The sequence below is a fragment of the Triticum aestivum genome, chromosome 5A (genome assembly GCF_018294505.1).
Source record: "Triticum aestivum cultivar Chinese Spring chromosome 5A, IWGSC CS RefSeq v2.1, whole genome shotgun sequence".
NCBI lineage: Eukaryota > Viridiplantae > Streptophyta > Magnoliopsida > Poales > Poaceae > Triticum > Triticum aestivum.
The window spans coordinates 422,211,244-422,229,860 of NC_057806.1; the positions used below are offsets into that span (position 1 = coordinate 422,211,244).

The following is an 18,617-nucleotide window of genomic DNA, read 5'->3' on the forward strand; positions in this document are numbered from 1 at the left end:
TCCAACCCTTACAAGACCACATTTTGTAGTTAAGCATATAGAAACCATATTTGTGGTGACATAATTGACCAAGATTAGACGCCCTTCAAGCAACTTGCCTTTTTCAACTGCTCAACTGTTTCTCTAAGTGCTCCTTCACGTGTTTCCACTTTGCATTTGTGAGACATTGATTATGAATCAAAATTGCCATGTATTTAATTAGGAATTGACCTTGCACACAACCAAACATGTCAATATAATCAGCCATCGCCTCACAAACTTCTCCAAACAAGAACAATTCACCTTTATGAAAATTAATCTTAAGGCTTGAAATTTGCTCAAACAAACTAAGAGCTTTAGGTTTCAAGCCTTATTCAGATTATGTTCCATAAAAAGATTCATATCTTAGGCCATCAAAGGAGGAGGAGATATCCATCGACGTCACATCGGCGTCTGAGTTTACTCTGCTGCAGCTGCAGGCGGAACAATAGTACAATTTGGAGCTCCGGGAGGAGCACCTCGCGGCGATGGCGCCATTGGAGGTCGATCGCACATCCGCCGCTGCCGTCACGCCCATCGTTTAGGCGGACCCGGACATCAACATCAACCAGGTGGTGCCCGGCGTATGTGGAGACCGTTCGCACGCTTTGCCCGTGAGTGTGGTAGCTTCGCATCAATGACGCATAATGCACTTGGCTCTTCGACCTCGTTCATGCTAGCCGCCAATGACGCTGAGGCCGGAACGTCCGACATAGGGTTCCTTGACCTCACCTCCAACATGAATAGTAGAGTAGGAATTTTCGGTTCCCTTTCAGTGTTTTTTAGGTTATTCTGATGTGTAAAAGTTAATTAAAAATCATTGAAAATGTGATGTCCGCTTTATAAGCATTTAGTGACTGTTTTTTTGTATGGTAATACACGTCTCATTTATATAGAATAAAGATCATGTTACAAGGCACGTAAGCACCGACCATACAGGACTGAAAAGATAGGAAATCCTATACAAAATACCAGCGCCTGTCCTTTTCCTTCGACACCATCGAAGTGGCCACCAAAGGGTAGAAAGATAGATAACTTCTTCAGCCAAGCTCAACATTGCTCCATCGCTGATCAACAACTTTAGGGACCTTCAAAGTAGTTTTCCAGAAGCAAAACCATAGCCGTTGAAAGAATCAGACCGGGGCAACATCCCCGGACACACCATCAAACTTCAGAACTGACACCCCCGCATGACGACTATGTCGGAGGAGAAAACCAGAACTGCCAGCCTTCGACCACAGACCCAACACAAGATACTCCATCTTCCAGTTGTCACTTGCACAGACAACCGCCTGCGCGTACTCCTGAATGACAAAACCTCCCCGCTCCACCATGACGTCGGAGACAACGTCACAACAACGGAAACAAAGCAGAAGGAGAGACACACCTGATGGAGTCGCCGCTGCCGCCTCGCCAACACCATCCATGAACCCCAACGCTGCCGATCTGTGAGATCGACAGAGACACGATGCCATCAACTCCGAGACGCCGCCATGAAGGGCACCGCCGGCGTGGGAGTAGAGTTGAGACAGATTTATTCGTCCGGGCGCCCCTCCCACCACTTTAACGACGCACCATGGCCTATAAATCCAAAACCTAACTACAGAGTAGAGGAACGGGGTCCCCACTCCCTTCTGCCGTCAGAGCAGCCGAAGGGAAAGGGGACCAACGCCCCGGCCGGTGGAGATCGGAGGAAAGAGAGCGCCTCCCTAGTCGCCTGGTGGTGGCGACGGCTAGGATAGAAAAAAGTCGCGTACAGTGAAGGACTGGACTTGAATATTTTGGTGACTGGTTGGAAGACCTTTGCTCCTTTGGTTATCCACATAGACACGTCCGGACATGGGTTGAGGTCCGTATCCGCTTTTTTAGCATCAATACAGACACAAGCGCTCATATACACGCGCATACACTCATCCCTATAAACGCACACACGCACATCCTACCCCTATGAGCACCTCCGAGAGACTGAGCCGGCATATCATCTTGAGATTTACAAAGTCACCGTAGGCGCCTCGTCGTCGACGGGAACGTCTCCTCCCGCTAAAAGCGTATCGCCAGAAATGCTAAAATAAATTCAGGAATAATGCGAGCACCAGGATTTGAACCCTGATGGGTTGGGAATATCACTGTCCACCTAAGGGCATCTCCAGCCGTTGGCCCCCCAGGGGGCGCCTAAAATCGCCGCCTGGGGGTGAGCCGGCGCAAAAATTGGGCCTGGGGGCGAGTTGGTCCCCAGCCGCCGGCCCCAGGGCTGCCCCAGACACGTTTTAAAATAAAAGAAGTTTGGCGAAGTTCGGCTTAAACACGATAAAATTCGGCCAAACACGATAAATTTCGACACATTTCGGCGAAGTTCGCGGATTTTCATTACATAGCACATATACATAAACTAATCTAAAGGAAAAACTGGCTGAAGTCGCCGCCGTCGCCGCCATCGTCGTCGTCGGCCTTCTCCTCCTTGACGCGGGCGCCCCTACTGGACCCCTGCCCGGCGTCGCCATGGCGGACTGGTGGCGGCGCATCGTCGTCGTCGTCGTCGCTGTCGCAGATGATGACGACTCCGCTTTCGTCGCGGCCGCGTCGACGCTCCGCGAAGCGAAGCAGGGCGGCGCGCTGGCGCTCCTTCGCCTTCTCCAGGCGCTCCTTCTCCATCGCTATGGAGTCCCTGCGCGCCCATTCCAGGGCCGCGTCATCGTCGTCGAGCTCCGTCGTCACCGGCGCGGCCGGCTCCTTCTTCACCGGCGCGAGTCCCGGCTCCGTCTTTGGCTTGACGAAGCGCGGAGGAGGAGCCGACGAGTAGGCGCGCCGGTCGCCCTCATTGATGACGATGCCGGCGCTGCGAGTGCGTCGGTCGAGTGGCGTCTCCGCCGCGGGCTCGGCCTTGACGCCGAGCAGGGCCGGAGTGCCGGAGGAGTGCGATGAAGATCGGGAGGAGGAAGAAGAGGAGGAGGACCCGAACCTCCTTGGCGCCCATGGCCCGGCGCGTCGGTGCTGCGCGGGGCGGCCGCCCTCACCGGGTACGCCAACGGCGAGTCGTTGCCGCCCTCGAGGTACGTCAGCACGCCCTCGAGTGTGCGGCCGGGGACGCCCCACCACAGGTGGCGCCCCTCGCTGTTCTGCCGACCGCCAACCACCGGCGCGCCGTTGATGGACGCCAAGCGCTGCTGCTGGCGGCGCTCGAAATACGCCGCCCAAGCCGCGTGGTTGTCGGCGGCGTACTGGGGAAGGGAGAGTTGGGCGTCGGTGAGGGAGGCGCGCACGACCTCGACTTCCTCGGCGAAGTACTTTGGCTTCGCCACGACGTCGGGCAACGGGGGAATGGGCACTCCCCCGGCGCTGAGCCTCCACCCCGTCGGCCCGGCGCGCATGTCTGGCGGCGCCGGGAAGTTCGCCTGGAACAGGAGCCAGGACTCCTGTTCGCGGAGCGAACGGCGGCCGAAGCCGTTGGCCGCCGCCTCGTCTTCGGGAAAGCGTTCCGCCATGGCGACGGGCCCGGGAGAGGTAGAGAGATAGAGGGAGGGGCTGGGCGGCGGCGCTCGGGAGAGGTAGGGAGAGGGAGGAGCTGGGCGGCGGCGAGGGGCGGGGCTGGTGTGGGCACAGGCGAGTGCAGGCCACCAGCTATATAGCCGCGCCGCATCCGTGTGTACGCGTGCGAGGGAGGGGAGGCGTCGGCGCGCCGTCCCGTGACGCGCCGCCCGTGAGGAATCAATAGGAAGACTGACCGGCGGCAGCCTTGGCATTGATTCCCCGCGGAAACCGAGACCGTTGGGGGAAGACGAGGCGCCATGTCGCTGACGCGGTGGGCCCGCGGCTGTTTCGCGCCAAAACAGTTCGCCCCGGCGCCCCCGGGCGCCCCCCAGCGCGCCGGGTTCGGCCTGGATCCGCCGGCGCTGTTTTCGGCCCAGGCCGGCGAAAACCGGACTCCTGAAGGCGCGACTGGGCCGTTTTTTTGGCGCCGGCACGAAAAAATCATCTGGGGAGGCCTTCCTGAGGGCGCGGCTGGACATGCCCTAACCAACTCAACCACAGGTTGATTCCCATGTCCGTATCCGCTTTGAAGACCTCGGGGATACACATTGTAATACGCTCCGTATTCGAAGTCGTGCTACACATAATAATAAGATACGGCGGAGCAACGTTCCGACCGATCGTGTTTCCTTCAGTTCCCACCTCCGCGGTTCCGCCCCTAGCGCATCCCGCCGCCCATGGCCGCCGTCGTCTCCGACCTCGTCGACTTTCTCAACGCCTCGCCCACCGCTTTCCACGCCGTCGGTACGCGTCCTGTCCCGCTTCCCTCTCGCTTGTTCGTGACTGACGTGACGTGAACTGAACTGAACTGATCTGGACTGGATCTATCTCCTGCTGCTGCTTCCGGCGGGAGAAGATGAGGCGAAGCGACTGCTGAAGGCGGCGGGGTTCGAGCAGCTTTCGGAGCGGGAGGAGTGGACGGGGCTTCAGCCCGGCCGGAAGTACTTCTTCACACGCAACCACTCCGCCATCGTCGCCTTCGCTATCGGCGCCAAGTGAGCCCGCTCTATCCACTTCCTCTCCTTCGGTTTCCCGACACAAAATGCACACTCTTTTGTAAATGGAAAAATGAATCTAATCCAATACAATCTGGTGTCGATGTTTGGTAGGTACGTTGCCGGTAATGGGTTCCACATCATTGGCGCACATACGGACAGTCCATGCCTGAAGCTCAAGCCTGTCACCAAGGTGAGCTCTTAGTTATTGATTTCAGAGCAGTTGTGTCCTGAAACATCGACTGACAATGCTTTGCAGGAACAGCGGTTCATTTATCAATCAGATATCCTAGTTTGCTGTTTAGTCTTACTTATTAGGTGCTAGATTTTGATGATTTACTAACAGAATCTTGCTTCTTCTTTCACAGATAACCAAGGGAGGTTATCTTGAGGTTGGAGTCCAAACCTATGGAGGTGGATTGTGGTATACATGGTTTGACCGTGATCTTACCATTGCTGGTAGGGTGCTTGTGCGAGAGAAGAAGGACGGTGTGGTCTCTTATGGACATAAGCTTGTAAGAGTGCAAGAGCCTATCATGAGAATCCCCACTTTGGCTATTCACCTAGACAGGTTGGTGATAAAAACTCTTTTTTAGTATAGATATTTCAGTATTGTGAAGCCTTTGAAAATTACTCCTTCATTTTGGAGCAGTTCTTGCATTTGAGAGCTTTTTATTATGCAATGGATGAATCCTAAGATTGTTATAATGAATGAAGTCTATGAAAACAGTCAAAGGAAATGATCTTTAGATTGCAAATATTGCACTTCTGTATCTCCATTCAGTTTCTTGTGTTAACCCTTGTATCTCATGCATCATCTAAAAGACAACCTTGAATTATCCTTTGTACAACCACATAAGTTTCATACTCTCGTATAAAACTTGGAAAAACTAGTTATCGTGTGTTTCCTTAAACTGAAGGGCTTTCATTATCGTGCCTTGTTACTCGGTAGTTCATCCAGTTGGATCATATTATCCAATATAGTAGAAGAGCATTTTGGGCCTATAGTTTAGAACACTATTCTGGAAGTTTCATCCTGTTCTTTTGCACGAAGAGAAATAGCTAAACATTGGTTTTGATATCTGGTCCGTACTGCAATGTAAATTCGGTATCATTGTTCTCCACTTTTTGAACTTATGTATTTGTGAAGTATTATCACTAGTTGTTTACAGATTGCAGTGCTAGATGTAGAATTAAAGATTAACTTTTAGTGCCTCACCTAAGGGGTATGTGAAACTTCCTATTCAGCTTTCATATATTGCTTGAATGGAAGTTCTGAAAATATTATATACTCCCTCTGATCCAAAATAAGTGTCGTGGTTACCTTTAAGCTAAAACCATAGACACTTATTTTGGATCGGAGGGAGTACTTAATTTGCTATGTCACGGTGCCAGTACTAAATAATCGTAGCCTCATTATGGAATTACGCACTACTCCCTCCGTCCCAAAATAAGTGTCTCAACTCTAGTACAACTTTGTACTAAAGTTAGTATAAAGTTGAGACACTTATTTTGGGACAGGGGGAGTATAATGCAACCTATGTTTGGATTTAACCCTGGTGTTTTGGACACTTAGTCTATTACATACTTACAATAATACTTCTCATGTGTCTTATTCATATTTTGCGCAGGACTATCTCCTCGGAAGGTCTGAAGATTAACAATCAGAATCATCTTGTCCCAGTGCTGGGCACATTGATTAAGGTGATTTGACTGCATTGATCAGAATCTGATCTTCGTGTTTTCAGTCAGCTTCTTTGTTATTTATTGTACTTGATGATGGGCATAATATCTTTGAGCCAAGGAATTAACTAGCATGAATTTTTTGTTATTTCACCATAATTTTCAGTTTGAAGAGGCATAGCCTCTGTATAACATCAATGTCAGTTGTTCCGCTAGGATATTGATACACCTTGTGATGTTGTATTCTTTATGTAAGAAGCAACACTTGCTTGCACATTGTGTACATGTCTTCTACTCTTCTTCATGTTCACACGTTCTGAACAAAACTGTGTAGTATCAATTTCTTCAAATGATTAATAGTGCAAAACTTCAGGCATCTTTCGTTATCTTAGAATGCTCCACCTAGTTTATCCAGAAAATGTTAAATTTTGAAATTAATATGTTCATAAGAATGCCATTATTGTCCTTTAATTATTTGGAATTAAACTATTACGATAAAAGAACCATAGGACGCTTATCTTCTTTTGTTTGCTTTGAAAATTCGAATCTTGATTCAAACTTTTTTTTTCTTTGCAGCATGAAATGCAGAAATTAGTGGAAGGAAATGTTCCAGGGGAGTCATCCGGTGCCGAAAACACAAAGCACCATCCACTATTGTTGCAGGTTATGTATTTCTAACATTACGTGGAGCCAAACATTCTCACTTATTAAATATCAAGAGCCCTTGGATTTGGAAGTATGTTTTAGTTTTTACTTAATGTATGTTGCTTTCATTTTTTTGCAGTTGATTGCTAAAGAGGCTAATTGTGAAGTTGATGAGATCTGTGATTTCGAGCTGCAGCTGTGTGATACCCAACCAAGCGTTGTAGCAGGTGCCATGAAAGAATTCATCTTTTCGGGAAGGCTTGACAACCTTTGCATGTCATTTTGTTCACTGAAGGTTTGTTTCTCCATTTAAGTTTTTGCATGTAGACTATGGAGACCATATTTGCATATTCCACATGTTTTGAAAGTACTAAAATTCTTTTCATCTCACACTATTTCAAATATTTTTGCATACATGTCTCTCTCTGTTGAACCGGTATGGGCCTGGCCCATCTCCACTTGTCCCATAAGGCCCAGCCCATGTGACTGACCTAGATGTGGAGTTGCTGGCCTCGCTCTGCCTCGCGACTGCTGGAAAAGAGTATGACGTTGGTTTAGAAAGGGTTGAAGGGGCTAGGACTCGGAAGGAATCAGATGCGGGCTTACCGTATCGGGCGGAGCAACCTCCCAGCAGTGCGACGGAGTGTGCTGCCCGAGTCGAGGAAGACGGGCTCCCAGGGGTTGTCCTTCGGCTGGGAGTCAATTGGGGGTGTGCAAAGGTGGTGGGGGGTGCTTGGGTGGCGCTCTGAGTGGTTGGAGGTAGCTCTCCATGGATGATGTCTGGTTGTTGTGCGAGGGGCGACGGGGAGGCTATAATTTGGGTGCCCTAGTTTGGGGGGTGAGCAGGGCTACCTTATTTTTAGACCAACAGGGAAAGAGCTCCCATGCTCCATTTACTCAGAAACGAAGCCTGCCAGCAGGTCCATACAGCGAGAACAGGTACCAGTAGTATCAGGCAAACAAATGCCAAAACAAAAAACCTAACCCAAAAGCCAACAAAGGCATACAAAAGTCCAATGAAAGCTATGACGATCAAAGCATTAGGGATTTTCAGAGATCACGACATCTATGAGGGCACGGGGCACGATAGCTAGGAGATCGGCATCACAGGAGATCCTGGAGAGACGAGCGAGCAGGGGGGGGGGGGGGTTTAGCTTTTATAAGAGTAGGGGGTGCTCTTGTGCAGGTAGAAGTGAAAGAGAGTCTGTCGAGCGGGGCCTCATGAATTCCAGCCAGCTCGTTGGCAAGGCTCTCTCCGTGGGTTTGTAGGGGAGAGAAGAGAGGGGAGCGAGCTGAGGCTTGGCTGACGCAGGGGGAAATAAGGACGACATGAGGGAGAGATCCTCTCGGCTGGCGGGTGCGATTTTGCACCGACTGCAACATGCGACAGAGCGCTCTGGTTGGACAGTTACCACATGGGCTGGTGCCAGGGGAAAAAGCTCCTCGTCGTTTGCCTGGTCCTCTGTGTGTTAGGATGGGGACAGGGGGCTTCAACGGCCTCCTCTGGTGCTGCAGGCACGTGAATTGGGTCGAGCGCCTGCTCGTGGCCTCGGCATGCGTGAGCTCCGCCTGCGCCGTGGAGCATTTGGTGTGGCCCTGTGGCTCGATTCACTATTAGGTGCGGGTCCCATACTTGCCAGAGCCAAGCTTCTAGAAGCTAATTTGTTGCTGGTTTGGTCGAATGGGTTTGAGTTCAAATTCAAACATAAGGTATGAATCTGGGAAGTGCATGGTTGGCAACTTCCTGGTTTGAACTTGTGTAGGGGGTTGCGGGCTAAGTTACTGGCTTGAACTTGATGTCTAGGAGGTTCCTGGTTTGAATATTCTTGTATTTTTCAGAAGATTGGTCAAAGTTCGAGCCAAAACTGATTTGATCAGATTTCGAACTTTTTGAGAAGGGACTTGGTGAGTTTTCGGCCTAGATGGCTTTGGGGGATCCAAACTAAGCTAAGATTTGTTTTCTAGGATTTTTGTGCTAATAACATACCCTTGTTTTTAGGGTTTATGTGCTAATAACATTTTGAGCTAGTCTTGTGCCGCCAATAATCTCAGAAAAAATATTACATGGTCCAAGATGCCCTTTTATGAACTCAGGTGATTTAATTTTAAGTTCCCAAATTTGCCTTTGCAAAATTTTACTTGTTTACGCAACAAAATCCAAATAAGAAAAAGATCCATGTTGAAACACACCAAGTCTTTATCTTGCTTATAGGTGATGGTCACACACACCCAAACCTAGGATGTTACAACACAAAAATGTGTGGATTCTGCAATTTAGGAGAAAATGGGGAAAACGCCTCAAAGGCCCAAACAACACTTTATGAAGCTTATAGTGTTGCTGGATTTGGATACTCGTACTCCCTACAATAGCTCATTTTCTCATGGATGATTGTACCCATTGCTTCTACATTCCCTCATATACCACCTTTGATTTGTTCTTGATTTGACCACACAGAAACCCCCTTGTCAAGAATTGCAATCCTGGTTGTGATAAGAGTTGATTACTACTAACTATAATTTTGATATCATAATTTGGTTGTTCTTTATGATATTAATTGTTCCACGACATGCGTATGATCCCTATGATTCTAATAATATACAAAGTGTAGTTGGTCAATGAAGCTAACACACTTCAGTTTCTAACAAATACGTATTACTGTCCTTATTTTGCAACAAAGTCCCGATATAACGAGTTGTCCAATACTTTTTCAGGCCCTGGTGGAGTCAACTTCTACCGACCACTCTCTTGATCATGAATCTGGCGTCAGGATGGTGGCTCTATTTGATCATGAGGAGGTTGGTTCTGATTCGGCTCAGGGAGCTGGTTCGCCTGCAATGCTGGATGCTTTAACAAGAATCACATGCTGCTTTAACCATTCAAATTCCAAGGTACAAAACTAATTTCCTTCACCCAGCACCCAATCCACTGACTTTATTTCAGCTGGCTATTGGATTTGATTTTTCACATTACCTGATTTTATGTCATCATTTTGTTTCTGCTTATCTGCTAACCATCCATGGCACGACCTATAATATTCATTTATTTAAAATTATTATAACAGTTATTGCACACCCTTAATGGAATTCAATTTTAAGTTAATTTGTCCATAACTCTTCATTCGTAAAAAAAGTACCTTCCCTGCTCAGGTATACACATTTCTTTTATGATTCAACTTCACTTTAAATGATTTATGCCAGATTGTGTGTAGTTTATTGCTCCAAGTTGAGTTCCATATTCTCTGGAAACAGCCTCTTGCAGAAATGTAGGGAAAGGCTGCGTACAATAGACCCAAAGTGGTCGGACCCTTCCCCAGACCCTGCGCAAGCGGGAGCTACATGCACTGGGGCTGCCCTTTTGAGTTCCATATTCTGACTATCTGCTTTCATTTTTTTTAGTTGCTAGAAAAGGCTATTCAAAGGAGTTTCCTTGTATCTGCAGATATGGCTCATGCCTTGCACCCCAATTATATGGTAATAATAGTATTTTTGGATCAGTTTATGGGTTCACAGGTATGCAGTAATATTCTGATAGAAAATGATCTATCTTTCCAGGAAAAGCACGAGGAGAACCACCAGCCAAAGTTGCATGGTGGACTTGTGATTAAGCACAATGCTAATCAACGATATGCTACAAATGCCGTGACAGCTTTTATTTTCCGAGAAATTGCTGAGAGGCTCCAGTTACCTATCCAGGTTAGTACATATAAAAAGGAGGAACCCCTATTACAATTGTGGATTAGCTTGCCATAATTGCCCTTCTCAACTTATACTTGATTTTGTGATTGCAAAATAAGAGTACTAACGACAAGATACCCCCTACTCTTATGTTGTTTTCATGCCGACAACAACAACAACAATATACTTCCTCCGCCCCAAAATAAGTGTCTCAAACTTAGTACAACTTTGTACTAGAGTTAGTACAAAGTTGAGACACTTATTTTGGGAGGAGTATATTTTATGATGAGTCTAATTAAGTTAATTGGCATTGTAGATGCTGATATATTTCTCTATAGGCCTGGTCAAACTTAAAGAAATGTGACTTAGGACAAAGCTAGAATTTCAATTAATTTGGAACAATGGGAGTACTATCTAGTGGACCACGTGGAAAAAAAGGAGGAATAATAAAATGTTTTCTACTTATTAGGAGAGCCAATTCGTATGAGCAAGTTTGCCCAGTAAAGCATTGCTTTGAGCTCCACCAAACATACTAGGCAGCTCCACCAAGATACATGTCGTTTTAGCTCCACCAAACATATATCCTGGGCAGCTCCACGAAGACACGTATCATTTTAGCAATCATATTGTCTATGTTTTAAAACTTTAACCTAATTTACATAATACTTTGATTTGTGTATTAGAAGTACCTCTATCCCATATGACTATACAAATAATTTCTGTAGCATATTTAGAATAAGCAATAGTCAAAGATATTAGGCTGCATCGACATCTAGAGAAAGAAGTAAAAATACAACTTATTAGATAAGCTCTTGGGCTGGTGGGTGGTTCCAGATCATTAGCCAATCGCCGATCTTGGTACCTGTTGAGATGAGAGGGGGAGTACCTACAGAGAGGAGGGCAGGTGGTGTCTGGTGACTCACGAGTAGTTCCTCTCGTGTCTGGCGGCTCACACCGGGGCAGGGGGAAGAGGGGCTCCTCTTCTAGGTCAGCACCTCTCATGGGCTTGGGCCCAAGAGACAGATCTTGATGGGCTAGGGCCCATACCGGTTCAACACTCCCCCTCAAGATGGGTGGTAGATATCTATCATCCCCATCTTGTCACACGCCAAGTTACAGTCCTTTGTTCCCAGTCCCTTTGTCAAGCAATCTGCAAACTGCTGCCCAGAGCTGACATGAGTAAGGCTGATGATCCCAGCATCAAGTTTCTCTTTAATGAAGAAGCGATCAATTTCCACATGCTTCGTCCTATCATGTTGAACTGGGTTATTAGCAATGGCTATAGCTGACTGATTGTCACACCACACCCTTAAGGGTCCCTTCCTCAAGAGTTTCAACTCGCATAGTAGGTGCTTCACCCAGAGCATATCACACAACCCTTGAGATAATGCTCTATATTCAGCTTCTGCTGTTGATCTAGACACAACATTCTGTTTCTTGCTTCTCCATGACACCAAATTTCCTCCCACAAACACACAGTAACCTGAAGTTGATCGTCTATCATCTTGACAGCTAGCCCAATCAGAGTCACTATAGCCATCCACCTCAAGATGTCCACTCTTCGCAAACCACAACCCTTTACCCGGAGTCCCCTTCAAGTATCTCAGGATTCTGTGAACAATATCAAGATGCCCTCTCCTTGGTTCATGCATGTATCTGCTCACCACCCCCACGGCATACGTAATGTCAGGCCTGGTATGACACAAGTACAATAACCTCCCAACCAGCTTCTGATAATCTTCCTTATTCACTAGCTCACCTGATTGTGCTGTTACTTGATGATTTTGTTCAATTGGAGTAGGGGCTGCACGACATCCCATCATGCCCATGTCACTCAAAAGATCCAAGGTGTATTTTCGTTGGCACAAAGATATTCCCTTCTCTGTCCGGGCCACTTCTATGCCAAGGAAGTACTTTAGATTTCCTAAGTCTTTTACCTCAAACTCCTTGCTCAGACACCCCTTCACTCTCTTTATTTCCTCCTCATCATCTCCAGTGATGATGATATCATCAACATACACTGCAACAATGGTGATCTTCTTATTAGTGTGTCTATAAAACACCGTGTGGTCACCATTACATTGGCCATACCCCATATTCCAAACAGCTCGTCTGAACCTATCAAACCATGCCCTCGGCGATTGCTTCAGACCATACAAGGATTTCTTCAGCCTGCATACCTTCCCCGTAGTCTGTTCTGTGCCAAAACCTGGCGGTATCTCCATGTATACCTCTTCTTTCAAGTCACCATGTAAGAAGGCATTCTTGACATCTAACTGGTGCAATTTCCACCCAAAGTTTGCAGCACACGAGACCAATACCCGTACCGTGTTCATCTTTGCAACTGGAGCAAATGTCTCATCATAGTCAATTCCATAAGTTTGACTATATCCTCTGGCAACCAATCTAGCCTTATACCGTTCCACCTTGCCCTCAGGATTCTGCTTCACAGTAAAAATCCACTTACAACTCACTGCTTTCTTTCCTGCCGGCAATGTGGTTAGCACCCATGTCTTGTTTTTTTTCAATGCTTCTAACTCCTCTATCATCGATTCACGCCACTTCGGATCTTGCTTTGCAGCCTTCCAATCCCTAGGGATAGACACAGTTTGCAGAGAGGCAACAAACGCCTTATATGAAGGTGACAAAGCCTTGTAAGACACAAAATTGCCAATATCAAGGTCATCACAAGCATCATCCTTTGGCAGAGCCTTCCTTGCTACCTCACCCTTCCTTGCCGCTTCACGTGTAGGTTTTCGCAACGCAATGGGCAGCTCCACTGTGTCAGATGAGCTTGCCTCACTGCCTTGCTGCTCCCCCTGCACTCTTGCCTCACTGCCTTGCTGCTCCCCCTGCACTCTTGCCTCCCTGCCTTGCTGCTCCCCCTGCACTCTTGCCTCCCTGCCTTGCTGCTCCCCCTGCACTTGTGGTTGCCGCCGAGAGTACACCAGGGTATTCGTCTGCCATCGATCCCGAACAGGAACCTGGAGAGCACCAATCTTAAGTGTATCGACAGTTGGCTCGACATGAGCCCGCACATCATCATCAGTGATGGTACTAACCGGAATTGTACCCACTATTGGTTGAACCTGAGCCTGCACATCATTATCAGTGTTAATGTCCACAGGATCACCGTGAGTATGAGACACATCCTTCTCCCCCTCTTGACCATCATGCACAGGGTGTAGGTGGTCAAGCTCTGCAAACAACAGACTGAGATCAGTCGGCTCACCATAGAATGGCTCAGACTCCCTGAATGTAACGTCCATACTTACAAACCTGCGTTTTTCAGAGGGACACCAACATTTATACCCCTGCTGACTAGACGAGTATCCCAGAAAGACACACTTCACTGCCCGAGGATCAAGCTTGCCAACAGATGGTCGGTGATCACGAACAAAGCAGGTACTGCCAAACAACTTTGGGGGAACAACAAACTTATTATCTCCAATGATCAACTCAGACGGAGATTTCATGCCAAGTATCCTGGAAGGTGTTCGGTTGATCAAGTATGTGGCTGTCATAACTGCATCATCCCACAAGAACTTAGGCACATTCATGGTAAACATCAACGACCGAGCGACCTCAAGAACATGACGATTCTTCCGTTCGGCCACTCCATTCTGAGGGGGGGTGTCCGGACATGAAGTTTGATGAAGAATCCCATGGTCAGCCATGAAAGCCCCAAAAATGTTGTTCACATACTCCGTTCCATTGTCCGTCCTGAGCACCTTGACCTGTACCTGAAACTGGTTCTTTACAAGAGCATGGAAGTTCTGAAAACAGCTAAACACCTCATCCTTGTGACGCATCAAGTAAATCCAAGTCATGCGAGAATAGCAGTCAATAAAGGTAGCAAAATACTTCTTCCCATTCATTGACACCACTGGGCTAGTCCATACATCCGAATGAATAAGCATAAAAGGAGATATGCTCCTGAGCCCCTTACTCACATATGAGGCCCGTGTGTGTTTTGCATATTCACAAGCATCACATGTCAGCTTGCCTTTGCCTATTCCACACATAACATCCGGAAATATTCTACTCATCTTATCAAAAGATACATGCCCCATCCTACAATGATGGATCATCGCCTGCTTCTCCTTATCCTCCATGGTCGCAGCACACACCAAGTCCGGCTGCACCTCCTGGTCCATGTACCAGAGCCCCCTACGCCTGGTGCCAGTCCCAACCGTCTGGCTCGTCTGTCGCACCTGAATCAAGCAACCGAACTTGTCAAGGATCACACGACAGTCCATTTGATCAATGAGTGCACTGAAAGAGACCAAATTGACAGGAAAGGCTGGCACATGTAAAACTGACGATAGGGAAATGGTCGGAGTACACTTTACTGTACCAACCCCTATGACTGGTTGTTTTGTGCCATCAGCCGTTTGTATAGTGCCCGTGTGAGAGGGAGGATGCTTAGTGTAAGATTCGAACACACATGAGTTACTAGCAACATGCTTAGATGCTCCAGAGTCAAGAACCCACTCTGGAGCACTCTCATTAGTAGCAAGAGATGCTCTTTCCGGATTACCTTCATCAGTGGAGGCCCAGTGAGCAAAGTCTCCATAGACAACATCATCTACATCTTTGCCTTTGGACGTCCCAGTGTCTCCTGCAACGGCCATGTGAGCCCTCTGACCCCCTGAGTGTCCTGAGTAGCCACCTCTACCTCTAGAAGCCTGGCTCCATGAGGTCTCTGAGTATCCACCTCTGCCTCTAGCACTTCTACCTCTGCCTGCTCCCCCTCTGTTATATCCCCTGCCTCTGCCACGAGTTGGACATTCTCTCTTCCAGTGACCTACCTCCCCACAGATATGACATTTGGTGGGATCTCCCCACTCCATGCGCTCAGTGACTGCAAATGTCGAAGCTGGCACAACCTTCATGTCTGCATGCTCAAGGGATAGGCGCACCTCCTCTTGAGTCATCGCTGCAATAGCCTCAGGAATGGTAGGCAGACTAGGTTGGTGCAACAGGGAAGCCTTCCTGCCATCAAAGCAACCTTTGAGGCCAGCCAAAAATTTCAGCACACGCCTGCGTGCCATCCACTTATGCCCTGACTCGATTGAAGCCGCATCATAGAGTTCCAAGGGATCACAGTTATCCTGGTCAGCCCACAGAGCCTGCAGTTCTGCCACGTATGTCATCACTGACATGCCATCATCTTGACGCAGCAACCTAATCTTGTCCTCAATCTGAGCAATGAGCATGACATTGCCCTTGCCAGAGTATTGAGTGGACAGAATCTTCCATATCTCAGCAGGTGAGGATAGCCCCTCCACAGAGCGTCCAATGGAGGGCACCACGGAGTTCAACAACCACACCATAAGTACAGAGTGGATGACCTTCCACCTCTTGCCCTCTGCACTACTCTTGTCCCTTGGTTCTACAACGGTGCCCAACAAATATCCATCAAGCTCCTTCTGCTCCACAGCCCACAAAGCCCTTCTGGACCAGCTCAAATAATTTGTTGCCCCCTCTAGCTTCATGTCCAGGGGCGACATTTCAAGCTTTTGAGCCACTTCCTGTCGAGGAACGATGGCCCCAGAGTTGGACTCCGCGAGGATCTTAGCGAGCTTCTCCAAAGCCTCGGCAAGACCAGTTGGTTTAGCCATTGTTTGGCGGGATAAGCAGCAACAGCAGCAACACCTCTTCTTCTCTTTCCAACCAGCAGCAGCTCAGCTTCAGCAACACCTCTTCTTCTCTTTCCAACCAGCAGCAGCTCCTCGCAGGAATAAGCTCCAGCACCTCCTCTTCCTTCTCCCCCTCAGCAGCACCAGCAGTAGCAGCAACAGAGTCAGCAGCAGCAAACACGCAGCCTCCAGGACCACAGCGCCCAGCAGCAGCTCCTCTCCTCTCGATCACTCCCCTTTCTACTCTCCGCTCAGCAGCACCACAGCGCACGCAGGACGCACGCACTCCTTCTCTCCACTAGTGCTCCTCCTCTGCTCCTCTGCCTGCTGCCGCTCAGCACACGCACGCCAGCAACCACCCCGAGCAGCTCCTCTTCCTCTGCAGCCGCCCGCGCAGGGGCTCTGCCTCCGGTCCAAGAAGCAGCAGCAGCAGCCGCCCGCGCAGCTCTGCCGGGCCGCTCCCCGCGTCTCTCGTGCGTGCAGCTCTCCGCAGCCTCCCGCGCGCGCGCCAGATCCGCCGCCACCTCGCCGGACGTCGCCGCCGTCTCCTTAGGCCCCGCCGTCGCTGGCCTCTGATACCATGTTGAGATGAGAGGGGGAGTACCTACAGAGAGGAGGGCAGGTGGTGTCTGGTGACTCACGAGTAGTTCCTCTCGTGTCTGGCGGCTCACACCGGGGCAGGGGGAAGAGGGGCTCCTCTTCTAGGTCAGCACCTCTCATGGGCTTGGGCCCAAGAGACAGATCTTGATGGGCTAGGGCCCATACCGGTTCAACAGTACCTGATTACATCTTACTTTTTTCATCTATGAAAACGACTTTATTTTTGCAGGATTTTGTTGTTCGCAACGACATGGCTTGTGGGTCAACAATCGGGCCAATACTCGCCAGCGGTGTTGGTATTCGTACTGTGGATATTGGAGCACCACAATTGTCTATGCACAGCATCAGGGAGATGTGCGCCGTTGACGACGTCAACTACTCGTATGAACACCTCAAGGCATATTTTGAAGAATTCACTGAATTGGATAACAAAGTCAAAGTAGACTGCTGAGGTGTAGTAGGCAACCATATTGGGTCAGCAGAACCTGTACTTCTACAATCACAGCTACAATGAATAATTAGTAATGTCAGATTATGTATGTTAGTGAAGACGTGAATAAATCATGGAAAATATGCATGTTTTTCTTTCTTGTTTGGAGAATGACTAGCATATTTATATGTTCACTCACGTTTTTCTAGCTCGAGAATATGCACCATTTCATTAATTTGTAAGTTGTAGGGGATTAAATCCACTCAATCCCGGCCAATCCCCCTTCAAATACCTGTCAACTGAACACAGCTTTAGAGAGTACGCCAAAGGTGTACCGTAGGCAGAAATAGTTTTACAACACCCTTACGCTGAAATGTGCGCGTTTAGCACAACACAGACCCCACCAACACTCTAAACTATAACCATCTTATAACAAATCTGCCTAATTCCAATAAGCCCACTCAGTAGAGTGCCTGGGGTCGGTGAAGACTCGATCGTTTCTTTATTTCCAAAGGTGCCAAGGGATGAGAATCACCAATGAGTTGAAGCTCCTTTTGTCCTTTTATTGAAAATTCTTGTGAGCAGTAAGCCACCATTTCTCGAGCGTGTCAATCGGTGTGGTGCACATAACATTGATCTGAAGTTCACTGAAAACCCTCTGCCAAGTCTCGCTTGTTGGCACACTGATAAGGGGCAAGCCGCAAAGGTGGTCCAATCTTCATGAATTGGAGGTGTTTTGAGAAGAAACACAAGGATCAAGGGCAATCAAAGGGAAAATATAAGAGTAAATCACTCAAGAACAAGATCCATACCAATTACTCCTCAAAACCCAATTCAATCTAAGAGGTGCGTCTTAGATCCAAAAACAACAAAGGAAATAAAGGTAAATAGCAGGTAGTTCTTGCCCAAATCTCTAGGAGTGATGGAGGTCTTGGTGGTATTCGTCCTCAAATCTCAAGGATAGATAGAGGTCATGAAATCCATAGGGTTCTTCCTTGGGAGGTCTTAATCCTTTAAGAGAAGATAGATTAGTAAAGCTCTCTCTCTCAAGTTTTAGTTATGCTTTGCAAACACTAGAAAATGAAGGAGGTAAAATCACCACAAAATCTAATCATGTTCTCAGACAGTCACCAACATGTGTATGTTTAGCCAAATCTGAATCACCTAAGGTATTACAAAACATGCCTCATGTGAAAACTCAAGTTGGAGTGAAGATCTTTGCCTTTATGAATGTTTTTTTGTTTCCTTTTTGAGGAATGAAATTTAGATTTTTCACGTAGACACTGTGAAGTCACAAAACATAAACTCAGGTTATTCACCTTCCAATTCAACTCAGGTTATGCACCTCGGTAACTACACCAACCAGGTGGGAGAGGAGCGGACCATCATATGTACTTGATG

General features: G+C 48.0%; 1 protein-coding gene across 1 annotated transcript; it reads left to right on the forward strand.

Annotated features, from left to right (window-relative positions):
* The first annotated feature begins 4,071 nt into the window (after positions 1-4,071).
* Positions 4,072-17,410, forward strand: LOC123103730 (probable aspartyl aminopeptidase). Its single transcript, XM_044525396.1, has 11 exons — positions 4,072-4,290; positions 4,403-4,541; positions 4,656-4,734; positions 4,910-5,112; positions 6,173-6,245; positions 6,801-6,887; positions 7,009-7,164; positions 9,582-9,758; positions 10,266-10,340; positions 10,422-10,562; positions 17,016-17,410. Exons 1-11 carry the CDS (start codon positions 4,224-4,226, stop codon positions 17,235-17,237), a joined length of 1,419 nt encoding a protein of 472 aa, XP_044381331.1. The 5' UTR covers positions 4,072-4,223; the 3' UTR covers positions 17,238-17,410.
* Positions 17,411-18,617: the final 1,207 nt, after the last annotated feature.

Excerpts from the sequence above, each read along its gene's own strand:
- LOC123103730 (XM_044525396.1), top strand. The coding sequence starts at position 4,224 with ATGGCCGCCGTCGTCTCCGACCTCGTCGACTTTCTCAACGCCTCGCCC. Across the intron at positions 4,291-4,402 it reads CACCGCTTTCCACGCCGTCG|ATGAGGCGAAGCGACTGCTG; the intron begins GTACGCGTCCTG and ends CGGCGGGAGAAG. Across the intron at positions 9,759-10,265 it reads TTAACCATTCAAATTCCAAG|TTGCTAGAAAAGGCTATTCA; the intron begins GTACAAAACTAA and ends CATTTTTTTTAG.